Consider the following 16,911-nt stretch of genomic DNA (forward strand, 5'->3'; position numbering starts at 1 on the left):
CCTCTTAAGAGGCTGATGATGATTAGACCATTTCTGCACATACTCATTGCACATCAAAGCTATTAACCCTAATGGCAATACCTTGATGCTCCTCCTCCATTCTGGAGGCTCTTGGCAGCCTTGCCCTCCCCCAGGAAATAACCCTTTCCTCTGCTGTGGCAGGACACAGACTTGCTGTGCAAAGCACTCCGCGCCCCACAGCTGGGTCAGCCCTGCAGCCTTTTGGCAGGGATTTGCAGCATAGATTGAGCAGGAACAACTGCACTGAGCTCTGCTTTCCTCTGCTGCAGGGGTAGGGCTCTCTCCAGCACCCACCTGTGCCCACTGAGAGTGTTCATAGAGTTCACTTATAGCTGGCTCTTCCTTGGGTTGCTTCTTCACAGCAAGAAGGTGCTCACTGATACCTTCAGAGCCAGTCTCAGCTCCACCACTAGCTAGTCAAGTCTCTTCAGGGGCTGTCTGTGCAGACTAAGGCCACCTTTCTGAAAAATAGGTGTTATTTATGTTTCTAATAGGCATTGGTGGGTCCATATTTTCCTTATTAGTTTGTCTATTTGTGCTTCTCCTTCCCTGTGTTCCATATTGATCAGACTGATGTCAAAACCTCACGTACTTATCTCTACTCCAAACCATAAAGTCCTTTATATTATATTCCTCTTTTTTTTTTTTTTTTTTTTTTTTTTCATGTCTGATCATTTCTGCATTCCTCTCGTGCAGTTCAGCCTCACTATTGGTGGGCAGCATCTTCCCTGCCACACACCTGAGAGTGAGGAACATCTAAAGAGCAGATCCCCTGAGCAGCCTGTACTGAAAGCAAAATACAGGTGCCTGAATGAAATGAAGTGACCCAGAGAGCTGTGAGCTGTGCTGAGATGTGTCTGTGCCTGGGCAGAGAGTGTGCAAGGCCTGTGGCAGCCAGGCTGTGTGTTTGCAGCCAGAAGTGGTGCCTGCAGCCTCCACTCCCAGCGTCCTGGCTGCAGCGCCTCTGAGCACAGCGGCTGCCTGCTTATTACACTGATAATAGAAAATTACAGGTTTTCTGTAGGAAATGTCTATTTACATCCTACATTTCCCAAACTACCTATTAGCATCGCTGTGATGTCACATCCTCCTGTGCCTTTTCGTCAGCACTGACCCCTCTACCTGCAGGCAGCCTGGGCCACACCTGGGCACAGGCAGCTGCCACCTGGCACAGCACAGGCTGCAAAGCCCTCAGGGCTGGTGCAGCAATGCAGGCACTGCCTGTGCTCCATGCTCAAGCCAGTGCCCACAGCCACTGCTGGCTGCTTGGGAAGTGCCTGCTCCACAGCACAGGAGCAGAGGGGACATCGATGGGTGTCACTTTGTGCACAGGACATCAATGGGTGTCACTTTGTGCACAGCTGGTGGTTGGTGAAACTGAGCAGAGGGACCATGAGAGCTGTTCATGTCAGCTCAGTCAGGGAACTGTGCTTCCCACCTCAGCCTTTTGCTCACAGCTGATCCAGAGCTGACAGGCATTTCACTGCCTGAGAAACCTTCTGACAGGGCTCTTCCAGGCAGTGAACACAGATGCCTGCAGGGAGCACAGCATGCAGTGCTTCCCTTGGCCTATTTCCCCAGTGTTTTGTCCATGGGCCAGCAAAATTTCAGAGACCCCGAGCTGGAGCAAGATTTTAAGGTATTGACAGTGTCGTTCATTTTGGGGGTAAGGGAGTTCATGGAATGACTGATTTCTGGTGTAGCTTCTTGCCCCCAGCTTGCCCAGGGCTGCATGTGCAGAGCAAGTCTCTGCTTGAGGCAGTGTCTTACCTGTGTTTCTCGTGTGCCTCTCGGACAACAAGAACATCCCATCTCAGAGGGGTTGGTGCTTTGGGGATGATCCTTGTTCACCTTGCTCTGTGCATGCACTGAGACAATAGAGAAGGCTTTGGGAAGAGGCTGCCTGGCCATGGAGCAGCCATGGACTGAGTGCACCAGCACGTGGCTTGTGGAAGAAGCACTGGGTGTGTGAGGCCAGGTGGGAGTGGGATGTGTGCTTTTCAGGCAGTTGCATAGTGTGCAGGCCAAGATTTATAACCACGTCTCTTCTCCACGTTTATAGTTTCTTGTCACTCTATTAACTCAAACGAGAGATGTTTACATTGCATAAGTAGCTGGAGCAGCGGATAGTAACCTATTAATTTTCATGACTATTCCCTGGCAAATGCTTACAGGCTGTGTTGCAGGACACTAATACCAAAAGCTCCTGGGGCACAAGACACCCAGGGCTTGCTGTATTTCAAGAGGCTGCAGTTCAATAGCTAATAAAACTGCTAGGTCAAGATCTGCGCAGTCAGGTCTCTCTGGAATCCTGGCAGAAGACCAAATTTCTGCTGATGGGTAGTTCCAGAGGAAAGGATGAGCATGCAGCAGAGATGAAGGCTCATCTGCAGTAGGCTGCCCCAGTGAGGGACTGCTTTGCCTGCAGTTAGTGGGATGCATGTGCCACTGGAAACTGGTTTTCAGTGTGGTCTGGCTTGATGCTGCTGCCATGGACACCCATGGAAATTGTGTCTGGCCTGGGGAAAGGTGTGCGGGGCAATGCAGATTTCCTGACTGAAACCCATGTGCTGCAGCACTCCAATGTGCTGGAACCGCTACCAATTCCTTCCTTCTCCTTCTCTCCACAGTCCATTGATCCTGGGCAGCAGTTCACCTGGGAGAACTCCAACCTGGAAGTGAATAAACCGAAAAACCGCTATGCAAATGTGATCGCCTATGACCACTCGCGTGTCATCCTGACTTCCATCGATGGTAAGAGTCACTGCACTGGGCACCCAACAAGCAGCTGAACCTGACTGTAGCAAGGAGACCATCTTTTTCTGTGTTCTCAGCTAAGCAGGGACAAACACCGAGTATCAGCATGATCAGATGTGTGTTCTGGCTGGCCAGAAAAGAAAGGGCACTGTAAAGCTTCCCCAGTGTCCTCACAGTGTGCAACCACACAGAGCAGTGTGTTCTGTGTGGTTGCTTCTTAGTACTGCTGACAGCAAACATATCTGTCCCAGCAGCCTCCTCCCACTGTCCTCTCTGTGTGACTTCAGCTGCCTTCCTCACTACCTGGTGAAGCATGGCACTGTTAGTGCCCTTGCCACCCTCTGTCCCAACACAATTGTAGGGCCAGTATCTTTCTCTGAGACTTGTCAATATGGGCCCAAATAAGTGCCCAGAGTGGCACAGGGTGAGGGGTGCTCATACATCCCATACATCCCTGTCCTCCATGGAAGCATCAGGCCCTGGTGTCCATAGCACTGACCTCCACGACTCCAAGAACCAGCCCCACATCCCTGGAGTTTGGGCTAATACACGTTTCTAGTCGGGTTGCACACAGAGGAGCTGGGGCCCACGCTCACCCATTTCCCTTGTTCTATAAACCAGCACCCAGCTGCTCACCCAGATTTGAGCCCACTGATGGAGGATGGGGAAGATCCAGCTAATTCAATGCACCCTGGTTGGGGAAGACCTGGCTTTGTGCACAGGTGGCCCTCCAGTCACTAGCATCCTTTTTTGGGAGATGGAAAAGCCTTCTCTGATGGTAATGCACTATTCATCCTCTTCAAGAGGAGGAGAGGCAGCCAAACAGTCCCTCACAGCAAGCCCTGTTCAGCAGCAGCAGCAGCAGCAATGTGAAGGCCTGGCATGTCTGCTCATGGGCAAACCCTGGCAGACAGCTGTGGGGTGAGCACACGGGGGAATCCCTGCTTTCCAGGCTGACTCAGTTGCTGTAAGTAGTGTCTGTGCCTTCCTGGGAACTGTTCCCAAAGCACCCTGCCAGCCCCGTGCTGCCCATGCCAAGGAGCCAAGCGCTGCACTCCAGCTGCTGCTGCCCCCAGCACTGCCAGCACTTGGTGTCTGCTGGAGACTGCTGAGACCTGGAGAACAGAGCTGTGGAGTTTGCCCCAGGACAAAAGGACAAGGGGTGACCCCCAGCTTTATTTCCTTTCTCTAATGAAATGCAGATGCTCTCTCCTGGGGAGACAATGAGATTCCTGCTGCTTTCTATCCCTGCAGCCTGGGCAGCCCATGCTGAGCAGGGTTTGGAAGCAGCCTCAGGCCTCTGCTTTGCCAAATTTATTTTAGTAACTATGTGTTTGCATTTTAAAGGCCTTTACGAAAAATTCCTTTCCTTAAAGTGGTGGAGGCCTCGTGTGGGCTGGAGCAGCCTCTGCCAGCAGGCAGCAGAAGGGGTCTCACACTGAAGGGTTTCAGTGGTGGCAGGAGGAAGATCTCTGGCTCCTTGGGGATAGTTGTCCCTGCAGGAAGAATGGGGGAACATCCTTGCCTGACATCCCTTGCTAACAGAGACAAGCTAATAAAGGAGCCTCATTTTTAAAAGGTGCTGTAGGACCATAACAAATTGCTGTTGAATTTAAGACAATTATTTCAGTCAGTTGCTTGGGGCCGTATGAGCTCCTTAATATTCCTGACTGTGAATTTTCCTTTGTGTGCGTGTGGCAGCTGTCTCTCTGCTTTGGTGTTGCCTGCTTGTTGCATTTATGTGGGAGTTATAAAGGATTCTTCTTTTTTCAGGCACCATCCCTGTGCTTTGCAGGATCCCTGGGAGAGATCCTGACATCACCCTATAAAGGAGAGCCTTGTGAACATGCCAGCCACTTCTCCTGCCTGTGGGGCCAGCAGAGCAGTAGGTCCAGGGCTGTGGGCTTACCCCAGTAACTCTTGCCCTCTTTCTCCCCGCAGGGGTCCCAGGCAGCGATTACATCAACGCCAATTACATCGATGGCTATCGGAAGCAGAACGCCTACATCGCCACGCAGGGACCGCTGCCAGAAACCCTCAGCGACTTCTGGAGGATGGTGTGGGAACAGAGAACAGCCACTATAGTCATGATGACCAGGCTGGAGGAGAAGTCCAGGGTACAGTGTGTGCTTTCTCTCTTTTCTGGAGCTGTTGGGGGGAAGAAAGGAGGAATGGGAGCGCTTCACAGTGTAAGGCATAAGGGCACCCAGGGAGGGGCAGCTCCCGTGATGTGGCTCGCTGCTTCCTGCAGCCCAACAACAAATGCCTTGTAAGCATATCCCTGTGGGGCAAAAGGGTGGCAAAACCTCCTGTTGCTGGCCTGCTTGTTTAGCTCTATTTTGCCTGCATATCTGCATGTTCATCCATCCTTTCCTGCCCACATCACATCAAAGGGGGAAAGGAAAGCTCTGAGGTAGAGAGTGTGGACCACCCCAGAAGCTGAGAAGCTGCAATATTTGGGTGGGACTGGCAGCATCCAGCAGCCTGACAGGGCCCTGGCATTTCTGGTAACACAGGGGAATGGCTGACAGGGTCTCATTGCAATAACAAGACTAATTTGTGCCTTGTCCAATGACAACATGTATAAATTATCAGCTTACACTGCCAGGATTAGATATTCTGATGTAATAAACGCAATGCTGCCTGCAGACCATGAGGAAGGCAAGACCTGGAGAAGGAGTGGGAGCCCTCACTGCAGATGATACAGTTTTCATGACAGAGGTTCTTACTCAGCCCCTGAAGCAGGAGTTTGTAAGCTGTGACCAAGTGCTTCTGCACCCAGATGCACCCTTTGGGCAAAGCCTGCCCAAGGATGAGGCAGCTTCTGCCTCTCATGATTCAGTTTGCTCCTAAAAGTAAAATTTTAGCAGTGAGCATTTGTACTAGCAGAATATTTTAGTGTTGCCATGCCAACAGCAGAAGGGGCTTGTGCACTCAAGCTGTGAAGCACTGATTATTTTTAGCCCAATAAGCTCATTCTTGAGAAGCAGAAATGGTCAAGTTTGGGTTTAGTTAAAACTTTTGCCTGCATGCTCTCCCTCCTTTTCAAAGCTTTAGCACCGAAATGCTCACAGGGGTGTCCCAGCCCACCCTGGCTGGGAGAAAGTGGCTGGAACCACCAATCAACCATGGCAAAACAGATCTGCTTTTCCTAATGTGCAATAAACAGGCATTGTTGATGGGTTTCCTGACATCTTCAAATGCCCTACAGCCTGTTGGGGAAAAGAGCATTCCTTGGAGATGAGCTGTCTCTAGAGATCCAGCCCCAGCTTTGCACTGTGCTTCCTGCTGCAGAGCCCTGGCTGTTCTGTCCAATGGCCACTGTCACCCACACAGGGTGACAGGGAAATGATTCTGACCTGCCCTGTGGCTCAGGGATTAGCATACTCGGGGCTAAGCAAGATCAGAAGCTTCTGATGAACTGTGCTCTGCAGCTGAGGGTTATATGGGGACATTTTTGTGCCTTCACATTTCAGTGATGGAGCGTATATTTGAAGAACAAGGAAAAGCCCTTCTGGGTTGCCAAATAAATGCATGCCTGAAATCTTGACTCACTTAACTTCTGGGCTTCTTAGTTATGGCAAGGCACTCCAAGGTGCATGTTTCTTGAAGATAACAGGTTTCCTCTGACCCCAGAGGGACTCATCTTTGCCTGAGGTGTCTGTGCTGCTGAGCTGTGTGTTATCTCCCCCCAGCACAACCCATCCTATCCTGCAGTATTTTGTTTGTCTGTCCCAAACACAGTGCGTGTGATCAGGCTTTTGGTGACATTGAATCCTTGTTATGGGCAGGAGGTGACCAGAGCCCTCAGAGAATCTCAGGCAGCCTGCGTGATTGGGCAAACTGCCCAGGGGCTCCAGGCTGACCTGACCAGACCCAGACCCCTGCATTTGCTCCCTGGCACTGCCTGCCTATGTCCTGCTGCCTCTTTGGCACATGCCCAGCACTAATGAGAAGTGGGCAGTTTCTCTGTCGCTGTGGGAGAGGCAGGTTGCCAGGAGAGGCAGTGGAGAAGCCTGGTCACTCCTGAGTGGAACAGTGATCCACAGCAAGGACTTCCCTGGATGTGTTTGCTGTACCCTGGAGGTGTCTCAGGGCATTCCCTCAGAGCAGGGTTCTGGTGGGGAGCTGTGATGTGGACTTCCAGGAGATTATTTTATCTGGGGGTTTTTGTAGTCTTTTTCAGCATCTTCAAAGGCAAGATTGCTTTTAGTCACCTTCCTGCTCTGCTTTTCCTCGTGCCCTTTTGGTGAGGGCTAGAGCTCTCTTGGGAGCTCACCTTTTAGGGACCAGTGAAGATCCTAATCCCAGTCATTGCCCACTGCTCCAAACTTTCAACACGAGTCACTGTTTTGCAGTTCATTCTGCTCCAGAGACTTCAAACTCCATCTCATGTAAGCCCTTGGGTCCCTGCAGCGTTGCTGCCTGCTGCTGCTCACTGCTGTGGGACAGCACTGCTCCAGGCAGTCACATGGCATCCCAGCATTACCCAAGGGTGACCTTGCTTGAGAGTCCCCTTGCCCGGGCACTTTGGCACAGGCACAGGACTGTGTGTCCAGCTGCAGAGCCCGGGGTGGGCAGCAGGGCCTCATGGAGAGCTGCCCACTGCAGAGCAGGCTCTGCTGCCTTTCCAGGCGAGCTCCCCAGGTCACCCTCAGCACTGCTGTGATAAGCCAACCAGGACCAGCAGCAGCTTGGCAGCCCTGTGGGGGTGACACTGCTTTAAAGGATTCCTGAGCTGCAGAGGGGAAAAAAAATCTTTAAAGAGCATCAGCTTTTATGGTCTGCAATTTTAGCTGGCTTGATGGTCTAAATCATCCTCCCTTTTTCATGTTTTCACAAAGTGAGAAGCACATAAAGGATAGAAATGGCTGGATTGTGCAATTTAGCTGCCTTCAAAGCTTTACAATCAGTTTCAGAATCATTTGGTGGCAGTTCAGAAACACACATTGTAGATTAGCTTTCCCCAAGCTGCGAGCGTGGTGTGTCCCTGCCGGGCTGTGTTGCCAGGAGAGAGGTATTAAAGCAGGATTTCTCCTACCCTGGGCTATCCCCTAGAGCCTGGCAGAGCCAAGTCTCCCACAGCAGTGCTGTGGGTTGTTCTGTTCCAGCCCAGAGCACCAAGCAGCCTTCTCTGGAGTGTGATCTCCCCTGGCATTTCATGTCCTCGGGAGGAGGTGTTAAGAGGCTGGTGCTCAAGGGCCCTGGGGAAGAGAAGCCTGGCAGCCACACGATGCTCCAGCCCTTCTGCTGACAGCAGTGCCATCTGGAGCTTGTGAGCAGGGCTGGGGGCAGAGCACAGCTCTCAAGCTGAAGAGAGGTGCCCGGCTGCTCTTGGGCTCAGGGCATCAAAGGGGAGGAACAGGAGCCACTCAGCAAAGCTGCAATAAATGGCTGTTCAGGACATTACTGTGCTCCTTAAGTTAATGAGAAACAAGCACTGCCAGAAGAAAACATCTCTTATCTGCTTTAGTGCCACAGTGCATCGGCTTCAGCATAAAATTTACAGAGCTTGAAAATGGGGCATAAACATTATGGGTAAATTTGGCAGAAAATGTGACTGACTCTTATCTGGTCATGAATAAATAATTTTCAATTACCAGCCCAGGCATTGCTATTATCCCACACAGGGAACTCCTCTGAAGTTTGTTTTGTGCTCGAGTACACAGCCCTGCAGCATGTGGGTGGCAGGAGGGGACTGCTGTCCCTGAGGTGTAGGCTCAGGCACAGGAACAGGCTGTGCTGTTCCCCTGAAACATCCCCTGCAAAGCACAGCAAGCAGCTGTCCCCAGCATTTGCAGGATGCTATGCTGCTCTTCTCTCTCTTAGAGAGGGTCACAGTGTCCCCAAGCTAGGCAAGACAAACTGAGACCTTGTGGAGACAGCCTGCAGGTGGCACCCACTCATGAGGATGGGATCAGTTTAGCTGTGAAATAATGTTTGTGACCTCCAAGTTGCTGGTGCTGCAGCCAGTCAGCATCAAATGCTCTGTGCCAAGTGAGGAAGAGGAATCCTGAGATGATTGCAGGGCCTGCCATGTTGCCACAGATCCAAGGCAGCCCAAGCAGCAGGAGATCCTGGGCAGGAGGCAGCAGAGCTGTTCTGCTTGCACTGGCACCTGCAGTACCCCATTAGGCAGCCTTGCTCCAGGCACTTCTGCCAGGGCAGGCCTTACTGTGAGCAGAACCCAAAAAGCAGGGAGAGGTGCATCCCTCTGACTCCAGGCTGCTGCACTCCAGAGCCAGAGTGCAGGATGAGGGCTCTCAGCTCTCACAAGCCCCACCCTGCTGCAAATGGTTTCAATTAAAAGGCAGAACTTCATTGATTCCTAATTAAGCTTATTGTTTCCCTTCCCACGCATTCCCTGTAAACACATTCTGCTAATAATGAAGTTTACTATTCCTTGACAAGCACAGATGATCTCCCCTTCACTCCTCTCTCCTCGGGTGGGAATCCGTTTTCACTGTGGTGCACATGGGTGGGAATGAAGTCTTCCTCCTGTCAGCCAGGCACTGTGGCTCTGCGGGGTGGGGGAGCCAGGTACCAGATGAAGCAGGGATTCTGAGGGTGCCAATTAAATAGGGAGCTTGAGGCTTCACAGAAAAAAAAAAAAAAAAAAAAAAAAAAGAAATGGAGGAGTAGTTTGGAAACACTGAGCTGTGAAGAGGAGGAGGAGAGCAGCAGCATGTGAGCAGGGAGTGATGTGCAGGGAGGTGAAGGGGGCAGAGGGATGGGCCCCTGGGGATGTGTTTGGCTGTCTGCCAAGAGGGATGCAACAAAAGCTGTGACCAGTAGCTCAAAGCACCCTGACTGCAGAGTTGGAAAGGGATGATAAGGATGATGCAAGGCAGGAGGTTTCTAGGGAGCAGCAGTGTTTTCATGATGGGACAGTGCTGCCTGCAGGAAGGGGCTGAAGGGATAGTTTGGCCACAGTCTGTGTCTAAGCTGCCATCTGTTCCTTGCGGAGCCATTTTGAAACACCTGGGAGATGTGGAATTTCAGGGATGTGCCACCTGTCACAGGGGCACGTTGGTGTTGCTTGGTGATGCTCAATGCACTCAAGCCTGCAGGAGGGCAGAGAGGGTGGACACAGCATCCAGGCTGGAGCCCTGCATGGGCTGTGTCCCACCAGTCTCAAGGGTGGTCTGCTGCCCAAGGCCATGCTGGCAGGGCACCCTGGGAGACTGTGGATGTTATGGGAAATGTAATGCCTGTTGCTGTGAACTGTGCTGGACTCAGCTCTGTCCTGCCACAGCTGTGGGCCAAGGATGCCAGGCTGGTGTAGCTGGGAGCTGGTGGGGATACAGACTGCATCTCATTCACCTCAGCTGCCCTTTGAGTAGAGCAGTGCCCACAGAAACCACCATTTCCTCCTCCCTGCTGCACTAGCTCTTCTCCCATTATCACATAGCTGCCCACCCTCTCTTCATCCAGGTAGAGCTCAGGCAGGGGTGGTTCAGGCAAAGCCTCAAAGATGCCCATCTCACCAAACCAGAGAAGTACTACAGCAGGCACAAATCACTGCTAGGAATTGCTCACTGTCTTGGTATCTAGTGTTGCTCTTGTTGCTCTTGTCTGGTGGCCTGGCCCCCTTTGCCACTTCCACCAATGGCTCCAGGGGAAAAGGAAAATCCCTCTTTCAATGAGTAGCCACTCACTGAGATCAGCTCATTTGGTCAGAGCATGGTGCTAATAACACCAAGATTGGTTCAATTCCCATATGGGCCATTCACTTGAGAGTTGGACTAGATAATCCTTGTGGGTCAGTTTAGCTCAGATTATTCTTGTGATTCTGAGTCTTATGGAAGGGGTCCAGCGGGTGCTGCCTTTTTGCTGGGGATTGGGACACTCTGGGGGAAGGAAATCTGGATTTTAGAGCCCTCCCCTCCTCTCCCCGCACAATGACTCATTTCTGTCTTTACCCTTTGAAGGGCAGAGCCCTGTTCCTCATCCCAGATGCCCCAGCCAGCAGCCAGTCACTGACCCATTTTCCTCACCTCCCTGCAGGTAAAGTGTGACCAGTACTGGCCGAGCCGGGGCACAGAAACCTATGGGATGATCCAGGTGGTCCTGCTGGATACAGTGGAGCTGGCGACCTACACCGTGCGCACCTTCGCGCTGTACAAGGTACGGGACTGCCTGCTGCTGCTGCTGCTGCTGCTTCACGTATTGCAGAGATGCTTCCCAAGGCTGCAGGGTGCCCCATGGCCCACAGGCAGTGGCCACTGGCTGCACCTGGCTTGGCCAGGCATGAGCCATGTCTCACAGATGTGCTGCAGGAGGCGATCAGGTGCAGGTTGTGCATGTGGCTACCACTGGACTCTGGCCAGGATAATTGATGCTCTTCTGTGTGCTTTCTCTGATGGGCCCAGGAACAGGGCTGTTCTTGCCTCTGGTGAGTGTACAGGTAGCAGCTGTCCTCCCATTAGAGAGACAACATGGGAAGCAGTGAATTTTTATCACTCCTGTCACTAATAATGCAAATGGAGGGGCTATTTCTGACATGAGCATAAACCCTTCTCTCCTGCCTGCTGCATTCCTCATTAGTGTTTGGAAATCCCTGGGGACAGTGCCAGCAGCAGTGTCAATGCAGACAGGCTTTGCAGCAAGTGCTTCTGTGCGTGACTGAGTCTGGGCCAGGAGCCCAGTGCTCAGGGGGGACACACTCATGCCCCAGAAAGGCCCCAGCAACCACACAGCCATTCCTACCTCTTACTGCATAGATCACTCAGCCAAGCCCAGAGAGGAGCAGGGCAGTCTGCAGTCACAGGCTGGTCACCCACCCCTGGGATACCATGATGCAGAGGAGCAGGGAGGGAGCTGGCTGCTGTAGCCCTTCCATGTCCAGTGGCTATTTTCCATGAAAATGCAGTGAGTATGCAGGTAGTGAACCTGTGCTATGCAGAAAAGAGTCTTTCACTTTCCCTGCAGTCTGCTCCACCCCTGCAGAGATGCTCTGTTGTCTGTAAAACTGCCTTTCTACAGAGCATCTGTATGTATAGGAGCTTTGCAATAAACCTGTGTTTTTCTTGTGAATTTTCACTGGTGAAAGCCCAGTACCTGCATCATCACACAGAGCTTTGCGAGCCTGTGGCTGTTGTTGCCCTATCAGTGGGTTCCTGCACTGGGATGAGATGTTCTCATACAAAAAAAATCCTCTTTGTCTTTGACAGAATGGCTCCAATGAGAAGACAGAGCTGCGGCAGTTCCAGTTCATGGCTTGGCCCGACCACGGGGTGCCGGAATACCCCACCCCGATCCTCGCTTTCCTGCGGCGGGTCAAGGCCTGTAACCCAACAGATGCTGGGCCCATGGTGGTGCACTGCAGGTAGGACTGTGTGTTTGTCTTCTGGCTGCAGAAGCTTTAACCTGTCTGAAAGTGGAGTCTCCCCTTCTTGTGAGAAAGGTTTCATGGTAGCACAACCTGCCCTGCATGCTTGGGCTGGCAGCAGAACAGGCCCAGCAGCCGTAGAGCAGTGATGGCATTTCTGTTGCTACTGCTGTATCAGATTAAACAGCACTGCTATATGGAGAGCCTTAGAAAGCACATTTTCCTGCAAAACTGCAAGTGCCATTTGAAAATTAAATATTTGTGCCCAGCATAAGTGGCTGGTACCTTCAGATGCACATCACTGACAGAAATGCATGCAGTGACCTCTACAAACATTCATATGCAGTATTTACAGCCATACTCTTTCAGAGGGTAGAAAGGCAGCTCTTAGGGCAAAATATTAGTCTACTAAGGCTCAGCATCTTACCCAGCCAAGATTTATTTGTAGCAGCCAAGAGGGGACTGTTACTGAACAAACCACTCCATCATTGCTGTTTCAGCATACGCCTTACCAGCAGTGTTTAATGCTCTTCTTTCATGCTCTGTTTCAGATGGTAGTGGGGTGTAATTAACACACAAACAAGCTGTATTAAAGCCTTGTTAAGGATATGACTTGCACCATAAATGAGGGAATGCCTAGCTCCCTACCTCTGTCTGTGTTTACGTGTCACAACAGTGTATCTGCTGTTTTCAGGGTGCTCTCAGAGTGAGTAGCTTGAGTTTTCTACTTTCCAGCGGCTGTGGAGAGGCATTTGGTGCTTGAGCAAAGGGCTCAGCGCAGTCATGCATAACCTCAGCTTTCTGCTTCCCCTCTCAGGCTGGCCATGCTCATTTTATGGGTGAGGAAACAGTGACCCAGGTTAGGGGACAAGCAGGCTGGAAATTACTGACTTCACTGGTGTTAGGGCCTAGCCTGCTCTTCATGTCTTCTGACTTCACACACGTGTGTCACTCTCCTGCCTGCTAAGCACATTTCTCCTTCCCTCATGGAGGGGCTGCCAGCCACCACAGGGATCAGCAGGGTGACACCATGTCCTTTCCACTCTAGCAGTGAAAGGGGGACAGCAGAAAGGCTGAGGAGCCTCTCACATTCTCCAGTGATTCTCTCCCTCACTCCTCCTGTCACTTCTTGTTTGGACTTTGCTCACAGAGAGCAGCCTTTACTCCCCTTGTGTGCCCTAAGTCTGGGTGATCTGTGAAGCACAGTTGGAGCTTGTGTGACACCTCTAGGAGACAGTGTCATCTCAGACCGTGTGCTTTGCTCCTGCAGTGCTGGCGTGGGCCGAACCGGCTGCTTCATTGTCATTGATGCCATGCTGGAGCGCATGAAGCACGAGAAGACCGTGGACATCTACGGGCACGTGACGTGCATGCGCTCCCAGCGCAACTACATGGTGCAGACAGAGGACCAGTACATCTTCATCCATGAGGCCTTGCTGGAGGCTGCCACGTGCGGCAACACCGAGGTGCCCGCACGCAACCTCTTCGCCCACATCCAGAAGCTGACCCAGGTGCCACCGGGCGAGAGCGTCACTGAAATGGAGCTGGAATTCAAGGTTGGTGGCAGAGCCCCAGCACCCCGCTTCTCTAGTTCCCCGTCTCTGCCCACAGAGCTCCACGGGCTGCTCGTCCAGGGGTTGGGAGAGGTGGGCTATGGATCATTATAGACAGTTATTCTTTTGTGTGTTTCTAAAGCAGGTAGGCAGTGATTTAAAATACATTTGAATTGTAAAGCTTGTGTCGGCCGTGGTCCCCCCTGGATTGGCAGCTTCTGGGGATGATATAAAAGGCAGATGGATGTGCGGTTCCCAGCAGCACATTCTGCTCTAGGTTCACTGTGCAGCAGGAGCTGCATCTGAAATCAGATGCATATCATGTTAGTGATAATTGATGTTACTGTGAACAACTTGTCTGGAAACAGCTCCAATTTAAATATGTGAGACATTTCTGGTCTCATTTCTTCAATGCTAAGCTCTCTAATCTTTTAACCACCTCAACACCAAGCCTCACTGTCTAGAATTGGTGAAGGCAGTGTTTTAAGGCACACCATTTTTAAGAAGCCAAGCCCACATTTTTCTGCCTGTATCTGTGTATGCCAGCTGCAGATATTTATTACAGCCTTGGAGCTGAAGTGAGCTCTGTTAAGTGCCCATATTCTCAGATGAGGTGCATTAGTCCAGTGAACTTTTGCAGGGGAATATAGCTCACGCAGAGAGGCAGCAGACCATGCAGGCTGTGAAATGAACTGCAGCAGTACACCTTCACCCTGGGGATTCCCTCCAAGTGACAAAGGAGCAGGAGAGGCAAAATATTGACTTTCCATGTAAACTGGGAATAGTTGAGAAGCTCTGTCCTTTGGTTATCAGAGCTGCTGGTATCCTGGGGTTGGAACAGTAAAACATGCTGCCTGAGTATCTCATAGTGACACTCCTCAGTAGAGTCACAGAATTGTGCTCAACTCAAGCAATTCTGTTGTAAGAAAGACAAAATTTTACTTTTCTTCCATTTCTCCAAAGGTGTCTTGAGAACAGTAGTGAAATTGTCCCTTCTCTGTGCCCTGGCAGTGTCCACTGCATGGGAAACCCTGGGAAGCAGGATATGGGAGGGCCTCCCATGGCTGAACTGCTCCCCAGAAAGCAACTCTGTCTCCCTGCAGAGAGCTCTCATGAGGTCAACCTGCCACTCATAGATAGAAGGGTGGTTCTGGAGATGCTGGAGGCAGTCTTTCGGGGAAGGAAAAAAAAAAAAAAAAAAAAAAAAAGCTGGGGGAAGGAAGAGTGACTTCTGTTTGAATCTGCCAGCAGATCTAAGTAACACATTTACCATGACTCCAGTTTGCAGGACTCAAAGATTGTGTCTCACAGTAACCCAAAATATATCTTCTTTACCTAAAACTGTCACAATTCTCACATTATCTTGGGTTCTTCTGGGGTGAGAAGTAAATAACAAGATATTGTTGGAAGAGGAAATGCTTTGCTTCCCTGCCACCACCAAGCATACATCCCTGGCTCAGAGAGGTACGAAGCTTCTTGGCTCAGTGTGTCAGAGAGCTGCTCTGGGTCTCCCCTGCACTACATGGCTGCTGCCAGGATCCCAGTTCTGTCCCCAGACTGCTGCATCTCCAGCAGGGATCTGATGTGTCTCCTCCTCTTTCAGCTGCTGGCCAATTCTAAAGCACATACCTCACGTTTCATCAGTGCCAACCTCCCTTGCAACAAATTCAAGAACCGCCTCGTGAACATCATGCCATATGAGCTGACAAGAGTCTGCCTGCAGCCCATCCGCGGCGTCGAGGGCTCTGACTACATCAATGCCAGCTTCATAGATGGCTACAGGTAAGGATTACCTTGGGTGACTGTGCCAGCTTGGCTGCCTGCTTGGAAACCCAGGCAGAGCTGCCTTCTCTTTCCCAAGGACTGGTCCTGACCACCTGAATTGGGCTGGGGACCACTTTGTTGCATTTTATCTATTTCCATCTTCTCAGACACTGCAGTGTGTGTAGTTACAATATGTGAAGACTGCCTATGAGTGAGGGCTGCCAGGCTGGCTTGTGTTGCTGTAGACAGATGTCCACATGGCTGGAGTGGCAGGCTGTGTTGGCTCCTGTGGAGGTTTTATGGGATATGCTGTAGGCATCCCTTGGCTTGTGTTTTACATCTACAGTACCTAACTCAAACCTGTCTCCCCACTGTAGCAGCTAGAGTTAGGAGTGCGCTTCCACTGAGGGGCTGATCCAGACAGCAGCTCGAGGCTTGCTCCGTGTCTTGATTTTGGGAGGAGTCTGGATCCTCAGGCAGGGCTGGTGCTGGACACTGGGAAGCCCATCACCCAGTTACTCTCTCCAGAACACAGTTTAGAAAGACAAATTAAGATCTAGTAGGGCAGTAGTGTTTAAGTTTTCTATATCTGTCTGCTGACATCTCATTCTCAGATGCTAAATGCCAGGAGAGAAGAATAGCCCAGTGGCCACATCCCCTTCCCAAACGACCCCTAGACAATAATCCAAACCAAATCACAATTATGCACATAAAAGGCTTGTTCCTGTCATCTGTCTGTGCACCATCACTCTAAGATCATCCCTCATGTGCACCATCATCAGTGCTGGAGTGAGGAATGCAATAATAGATGTGGCACATGTCCCTTCCAACTTGGCTTTGCCTACCTGCCTCTTTTGGACTGGTAACCTCCCAGATGCAAAAGGCACTGCCAAAGGGAGCAAATGTGGGTGCAGCCAGGCCAGCAGCTCTGTGCCTTGTTGCTGCTCCAGCAGCTGAGCCCAGCAAGAGTTCCCAGGGAGAAGGGCTACGTGGAGGCAAGAGTGGACAAGGAGCAAAAGGGGACCAACCCTGGAAGCATCCCAACACAGGAAAACTGAAGCAAGCCAGGCTCTCTCAGGTGGGATAGAGTAATGGGGAGGGATGAATGGGCTGGAAAAAAGCTGTCACAGAGCAGAGGGAGCCTCTACTACCTCCTGGGTGTATGGCACAGAGTCACCCACCACCAGTCATTAATGCCACTGCCTGGCTGTAGCCTAAGTCTGACAGATGGACTGCAGCCACTGTCCTGGCTCCAGAGCTGATGGAGAGCAGCTCCGGCTTTGCCTCTTGGTGATGCTACAGAGGGAGGGAGAGAGCTGCCATCACAGCAGGTGGTACCATTTCATGTGCTACTTACCCTATCCCCAAGTTCTGTTATCTCTTCCCATCCCTTCCTTTGAGCCATCATTATTCTGGTTATCTCAAGAAATCAGTTGGCTCTAGGTCCTGCAGATATCACTGATGCTGCATCTTTATTAGCTTTTT

The 16,911-nt window shown here is 51.3% G+C and overlaps 1 protein-coding gene across 16 annotated transcripts in view; it reads left to right on the forward strand.

Moving 5' to 3' along the window:
- The window catches only part of PTPRF (protein tyrosine phosphatase receptor type F), a 373,817-nt gene that overhangs the window by 352,631 nt on the left and 4,275 nt on the right, over nt 1–16,911 (forward strand). For all 16 annotated transcript variants that reach the window (XM_063165913.1, XM_063165910.1, XM_063165916.1 and 13 more), the window contains 6 exons: nt 2,652–2,775; nt 4,720–4,895; nt 10,786–10,905; nt 11,952–12,106; nt 13,380–13,665; nt 15,266–15,444. In XM_063165913.1, coding sequence (XP_063021983.1) covers nt 2,652–2,775; nt 4,720–4,895; nt 10,786–10,905; nt 11,952–12,106; nt 13,380–13,665; nt 15,266–15,444 — 1,040 coding nt within the window. The remainder of the gene's footprint in view (nt 1–2,651; nt 2,776–4,719; nt 4,896–10,785; nt 10,906–11,951; nt 12,107–13,379; nt 13,666–15,265; nt 15,445–16,911) is intronic.

This window comes from Melospiza melodia, chromosome 11 (assembly GCF_035770615.1).
Source record: "Melospiza melodia melodia isolate bMelMel2 chromosome 11, bMelMel2.pri, whole genome shotgun sequence".
NCBI classification, from domain to species: Eukaryota; Metazoa; Chordata; class Aves; order Passeriformes; family Passerellidae; genus Melospiza; species Melospiza melodia.